Source organism: Hordeum vulgare, chromosome 4H, assembly GCF_904849725.1.
Source record: "Hordeum vulgare subsp. vulgare chromosome 4H, MorexV3_pseudomolecules_assembly, whole genome shotgun sequence".
In the NCBI taxonomy this organism is placed as follows: domain Eukaryota; kingdom Viridiplantae; phylum Streptophyta; class Magnoliopsida; order Poales; family Poaceae; genus Hordeum; species Hordeum vulgare.
The window spans coordinates 565,619,573-565,626,201 of record NC_058521.1 but is presented as its reverse complement, the minus strand read 5'-3'; the positions used below and the strand labels follow the sequence as shown (position 1 = coordinate 565,626,201).

Below are 6,629 nucleotides of genomic sequence, written 5' to 3'. Positions count from 1 at the left end.
TTTTTTTTGGCTTTTCTTATTGGGCTTCTTTTGGGCCTTGGCCTATTTTCAGCCACTTTAGTTTTTTAAAAAAAAATTATCATTCTAATTTGGGCCCTGGCCTTTTAATGCCCAAATAAATTTGGTCCACTATCAGTTTTGGCCTTTTTTTCATTTTTGAATTCAGGAACTTTTTGTTCAAAACTTAGTTTTATTTCTATTTGTTGGGCCTTTTCAACCCAATTATTGGTCCAACATTAAATCCAACACTATTTCATATTCAAATCAAGAAAACTACAAATCGAATTAAAATCATCCATCATATAACATCACATAATATATCTCCCAGGTTTACATAATACAATAACTCATCTCATGAATACATTTCCTTACACATGAATATAGCAAGAACGCACAACATTGCACAATAAAACAATGGCACATATGCTACTATCCCAATATTACAATGGACTTCATTCACTCTCCTATGAAAAATGCTCGAGATGGCACAACTTGTCAACCTACAAGAACATTACACTGCACATGAATCAATCAAAAGGAAACAAATATAAAAACATCAGAAACAAATATAAAACATCAGCACACATGAAGGATGCATTTTCGTAATGGCCATTTATGCTTTCATTCTACAATGAAAATATATTGAAACTATAAGAGCTCAGTGAACCAGGCATTTCATATACATATGAGCTTTATCTTCAGGATTAACAGTACAGGATAGATACAATCATGTGTTTCTAAAACTATAAGAGACTTAGCAGCACTAGCTATTCAAATTTTCAACTATCTTATCAAATAGGCCATGGATTATCAGATAAACAATACCAGTTACGGAGCTCTATATTAGGTATTCAGGAAGCATGGTTAGAAATCAGTAGCTCTTCCCTCACGTCATAAAAAAACATTTGCGTAACATCAGACCGGTGTTCACATACAGTGAGAGAACCTCCCTCACAAACTCCCATTCTTTTAAGCCAGGGGAGAAAGGAAATGTCCTTATCCTCATGACCAAAAGGAGATGATACATGCAGGCTGATGATGCAATATTATTAAAGAGAGCAATACAGAAGTACGACGGTAATACTCTGCTTAGCTGATTCATGTGTAACAAGCATTGTAGTATGACCACACTTTAGCGCAGTCAAACGAAAATGCTAAACTTATGCTGATTGGAGCTGTTGTAAACTATAATTAGAAACATCTCTTTCTAATATCTGTAATTGTCTGCTGTAGCGAGCAGCAATTTAGTGTTGGCCCTTGCTACCATTCACTGTACAAGTAATGTCACTAGGAAAGCCAACGAATCAGATCTTACAGATCAATGAAATTCAACAATGCTCACTGAAATGATCTTAACTCAAACCCAAGTAAGTGCATGACTATGATCGAACACAGAAATTACCATGAGCAAATCCTCGGTCAGGATGCGACGCCACACCACACCAGAGGAAAACAAGGCGAATCGAACCATGAGCAACGAAGTGCCGAGCCTGGGAACTCACATGAAGACGAAGAAGGCGCTCGGGGGGTGCTTGGGCTTGTTGGAGTCCTTCTCGGCCTTGCTCTTCTTCACCGCGAGCCTACACCACCAGAAATAAACAGCAGCAGCAAACCGAATTAGAGCCCGACGCGAAACAACAGCAGGAAACCTCTACCAGTTTTTTTTTCTACACCATAACAGGCAGAGTCATCTTATTAATCTTATCTGCACTACAATTGTCCTGCTTTTTATGGTGCCAAACCGGCAAAACCCCCCAAGGAGAGGAAATGTAGACAATTTGTGCATCGGCAAGACAAGTTAGCGGCCTAGCTGGACAAATACACTGGTTCAAACATAACCACTGTATGTAAAAGCACGCACTGGACAAATACATGTGAAGTATATTCAAGAATTTGTGAAGTATATTCTGCTTTCGCTTCAGGCCAAATTTTCTTCCTAGAATTACCCTTGCAAATATATGAGCTAGCAACCGGAGAATTATCCTTGAAAATTTAGGAAGGATAGTTAAGACTGAATATTCTCAGACTTGCCTGCACAACAATCGGAGTTACACAGCTATTATGCTACTTGTGAAGTATATTCTGCTTCACAAGTAGATGCTACTTGTGAAGTATATTCTACTGGACAAATACATGTGAAGTATATTCATGAATTTGTGAAGTATATGAAACATGCGAATACAAGTAGTAGCCGCATGGCCCATGGCACAAGCTTCTATGAAACATCGTGCAACTCAAAATCATAAATCTCACACTCATACAAAATGCAGGAGACTACAGACTGAACATGTTCTTACTAGCAGAGTCGATGTTTTATTGACTACTGGAATGTTTGCCAAATGTATTTTAACAAACACTTGGTAAAGTAACCAGCCTAAACCAGGTGGCGAGAAAAGCACCCGGTATAGGAGAACACTCGACATAACCTCCGCTTTTTTGAGTATCCAACAAAATACACTCGGTAAAGTGGTGGACACATGTCCCTACTCGCCGCGGTTGATTGCGGGGTGATGGTGTTTCCACCTATACCTAGTAAAATACAGTATAACCGAGTAAGTTTTCTATTTGCTGAATCAGCTTTGGTTGTTAATTTGACTGTGCTGATTTGAATGACTAGACTGGTTCCCCTGTTGGATCCAAGAAAAATAACTCGTCTGCTACTACAATTTGTTCTTTTAAGCTAATCACATGGCTTCCAATCCAGCGGGACCTCTGACGAGAAATAACGTATCACTTTTTACCTGATTTGATTCAGGAGAAATTCCTGGTTCCTCTCACACCACAACCGTCACAGCACTGGACCAAAACTACACGATCATATCTACCCCGTTTTGCCTCTCCGAAAGGCCCTCCATCACGCAGCCAAGAACATAAATGGTCACGGCTGGCTGACCAGCATGGCTACTACTACTACTAACTCTGACCAGAAACCGAATACTCCAAACTTTGCTTGCGTTTGAAGCTACCAAGTTGGCGCACCTCACTCGGCATCAACTAACCACTCGTCGGTTCGGCACCCACCCAGCCAGAGCCAGGTGTTACTGCTCTTGGTGTACCGTCATGTACTTCTTAATTCACCAGCTCGGCAAGGTAGGACCGCCAACCAGCCAGCCAGCCTTTGTTTGGACGTGTGGCTTGTAATCTAAATGAACAATCCATTACTAATTACTCCATTCCGGGACGAGGGGAGAAATTTAGGGGGGCGATACTACCTTGAAGGAGAGGCGCACGATCCACCACTGCAGGCCGTGCTCGGCGAGGAAGTCGAGGTTCAGCATGGTCACCTCCCTGCATGCACGAACGCGCCCGCACAAAACGAATCCATGTCAATGGAAAATTCGACTAGAAAAGTTAAGAACGGCAGAGATAGAACAACGATGAAAAAGGATCCTACCGTGCCATTGGGCGACTTGAAGCCGCCGTCCTTCTCCTCCCGCGACTGCGGGGGCGACCGGTCCGTGAACAGCGGCAGCGGCGAGAACCCCGTGCCGCCGCTCTCCTCATCGCCGAGGCCCTGCCGCTGGAGGTCGGTGAGCTGCAGCATCACTGGGTTCTCTCCGCCGATCTGGTGCTGCCGGAGCCTGGACAGGAGCAGCGCCGACTCGTCAAAGGCGTCGAGGTCCTCGACGCCCACCACGATCTCCCAGGGCGACTTCCCGCCGGCGCCAAGGTCGCCCCAGGCAGAGGGATACGTCGACAGGATCTGGTGAAAGAAGTCATCTTACGCGCCGTCGCCTCCGTCGTCGTCACCGCGTGCCATCGGTCTCGCACGGGGCTGCGTCCCCGGGCTGTGCAGCTACGAGCTGGCAGGTAAATGCGGTCACGGGATGGGGACAAGGGAGGATTAGATCGGGAGGGAGGCGGGGACGGGGAGTAGGTGGCGGCAGCGAGGAGATGGGGAGGAGGGAGGGGTCTGAGCTAGGGTTTGGGCTGCGGGTGGGGTTATATTTTTTTTCTGTAGATACATGGATGGATGGATGGATGTGAGATGGTGAGATAGATGGATGGATGGATGGATGGGCGCCATATCATCGATCCGTGGGAAGAGTTTTGATTGGTTTGAAAAATCAGTGGTTTAAAATACTTTCCAAGTACTAAAAATAGAGAAATTTTGTGAAATATTTATTGAAAATATTTTGGAAAAAGGCATCACGCAAATTTTTACTAGAGTTAGACCATATTTTATGGATGAGGACCAATTTATATCAATTTTTCATCTTTCTAGCTATTTTTAATCATTTCCCGAGTGGCAAAAATGGGTTTTGTGTGAAGAACCTATCAAATATTTGTTGCAAAATTGGACTCCATCATTTTTCAAGAATTTTTGGAATGACAAAATAGTAGGTTGTTTCACACACTAGACGGGTTTGGCGCGTGACATAGAATGAACCCACGAGTGACATGTCAACATAGTTAGAACATGTTACGACATTTTTATAATCGTCGTAAAAGTTATGACGATCTTATCTTATGCGGTTACGACGTTTTTGACTCACATCGTCGTAATTTATATGTAGATTTGATCCCCTTAAACGGTTTACGACAATCTCGGATGAAATCATCATAGATTTATGATGAATTCATCAACGACGTCTTAAAAAACATCATGTATGAGCAAATTTCTTGTAGTGATAGAACCGCGCAAAGTCATGACGATATCCAAGGCAATGATCATACATATAGGCATCACGTCCGAGACAAGTAGACCGATACTTTCTGCATCTACTACTATTACTCCACACATTGATCGCTATCTAGCATGCATCTAGTGTATTGAATTCATGACGAACAGAGTAACGCCTTAAGCAAGATGACATGATGTAGAGGGATAATCTCAAACCAATGATGAAAACCCCATCTTTTTACCCTTGATGGCAACAACATGATGCGTGCCTCACTACCCCTTCAGTCACTGGGTGAGGTCACCGCACGGTATGAACCCAAAACCAAGCACTTCTCCCATTGCAAGAATCATAGGTCTAGTTGGCCAGACAAAACCCACAACTCGAAGAGAATTACAAGGATATGAAATCATGCATAAGAGAGATCAGAAGAAACTCAAATAAGATTCATAGATAATCTGATCATAAATCCACAATTCATCGGATCTCGACAAACACATCGCAAAATAAGATTACATCGCATAGATCTCCATGAAGATCATGGAGAACTTTGTATTGAAGATCCAAGAGAGAGAAGAAGCCATATAGTTACTAGCTATGGACCCGTAGGTCTATGGTGAACTACTCACGCATCATCGGAGAGGTCATGGTGTTGATGAAGAAGCCCTCCGTATCCGAATCTCCCCTCCCGCAAGGCCCGGAACGTGCCCAATTGGGATCTTGCGGAGACAGAAGCTTGCGGCGGCGGAAAAGTATTTTCGATGATCTCCTGATTTTTTTGGGATTTTTAGGGAATTTATAGGCGCAACCCCTAGGTCAGAGGGCGCCCAGGGGGGCCACAAGCCTGTGGGCCGCGGCCTCCCCCTGGCCGCAGGGTGGGGGCTTGTGGGACCCTTGAGGCTCCCCTGCCTTGGCTCTCAAGCTCCTTGAATTTTTTCCGTTCCGGGAAAAATCTTTTCGGGGATTTTCTTCCGTTTGGACTCCGGTTCAAAATCTCCTCTGAAAGGGGTAAAAAACATGGAAAAAACAGGAACTGGCACTTGGCACTGAGTTAATAAGTTAGTCCCAAAAAATATATAAAAGGCATGCATAACATCCAAAGTTTGACAAGATAATAGCATGAAACCATAAAAAATTATAGATATGTTGCAGACGTATCAGGCAACGACGCGACGGCGGAGGCGAGGAGGACGGCATGGCGACAGCGATGGCGGCGGCGTCGAGCAGTTCGTCCGAGGAAGAGAAATATCGAGCTCGAAACGGCGATTTGGGTTGGAAATTTCCAACTCCCGCTTATATAGGCGAAGCTTTAGTCCCGGTTCGGGGCTCGAATCGGGACTAAAGACGCTCTTCATTTGGTATTTTTTTCGTGCATTTACTCCGAGCTTATATAGGCGGAGCTTTAGGGTTTAGGGTCTAGCCACGACCCGGGAGTAAAGACCACGAACCGGAGAGGCGGGAAGTGAGGGCCTTTAGTCCCGGGTCGTGGCTCAACCCGGGACTAAAGGGGGTCTTTAGTCCCGGTTCGAGCCACGACCCGGGATTAAAGGTTTGGGCTAGCTCTGGCGCGGCGCAGTCCAAATATTTAGTCCCACCTCGCCGAGCGAGGAGCGCTCGCAGTGCTTTATAAACAGTGACACGCCAGTTCAGTTGAGCTTCTCTCTATTGCACGCCTATGGGCCTAAACGAACTCTCCCTCCATAAATTTAAAAATTGAAAATATATATGAATTTAAAGACAAAATTCAACTTACATTTAATGTGAGCTCACTTTGAATTTAGGTTGAATTTTCTCTATAAATTCTCATCTATTTTCAATTTTTTTCCATTATTTTTGTTTTGTTCTTTGTTTTTTTTATTTTGTTTTTTCTACTTACAACTAAATATTTAGTTTTCAAATTTAAATTCTTTAAAATTTGTGAATAACTTTACTTTCATTTTTTGCTATTAAATATTTTTTTTCCTCTTTTATTTTCGTTTTCTATTAAATATTTTAACCAAAAAAATT

General features: G+C 43.3%; 1 protein-coding gene across 6 annotated transcripts; it reads right to left on the bottom strand.

The window, feature by feature from the left end:
* Positions 1 to 329: 329 nt before the first annotated feature.
* LOC123449569 lies at positions 330 to 3,915 on the bottom strand. Of its 6 annotated transcripts, none has more exons than XM_045126840.1 (5): positions 3,395 to 3,915; positions 3,213 to 3,288; positions 2,980 to 3,142; positions 1,403 to 1,580; positions 330 to 500 (listed from the first exon to the last, which is right to left on the bottom strand). In XM_045126840.1, exons 1-3 carry the CDS (start codon positions 3,542 to 3,544, stop codon positions 3,075 to 3,077), a joined length of 294 nt encoding a protein of 97 aa, XP_044982775.1. In that variant the 5' UTR covers positions 3,545 to 3,915; the 3' UTR covers positions 330 to 500; positions 1,403 to 1,580; positions 2,980 to 3,074. The 6 variants fall into 6 exon arrangements, with proteins under 6 accessions (XP_044982775.1, XP_044982776.1, XP_044982773.1 ...); XM_045126841.1 differs by having other exon boundaries at positions 330 to 516; positions 1,503 to 1,580; XM_045126838.1 differs by lacking the exon at positions 2,980 to 3,142 and having other exon boundaries at positions 330 to 516.
* Positions 3,916 to 6,629: the final 2,714 nt, after the last annotated feature.

What these genes read in the sequence shown, in the direction of transcription:
- LOC123449569 (XM_045126838.1), bottom strand. Translation starts at nt 3,504, where the DNA reads ATGAGGAGAGCGGCGGCACGGGGTTCTCGCCGCTGCCGCTGTTCACGG. An exon ending in TCAAGTCGCCCAATGGCACG is followed by an intron (nt 3,289 to 3,394) that starts GTAGGATCCTTT and finishes TCGTGCATGCAG; the next exon opens with GGAGGTGACCATGCTGAACC. An exon ending in TCGTGCGCCTCTCCTTCAAG is followed by an intron (nt 1,581 to 3,212) that starts GTAGTATCGCCC and finishes CTGGTGGTGTAG; the next exon opens with GCTCGCGGTGAAGAAGAGCA.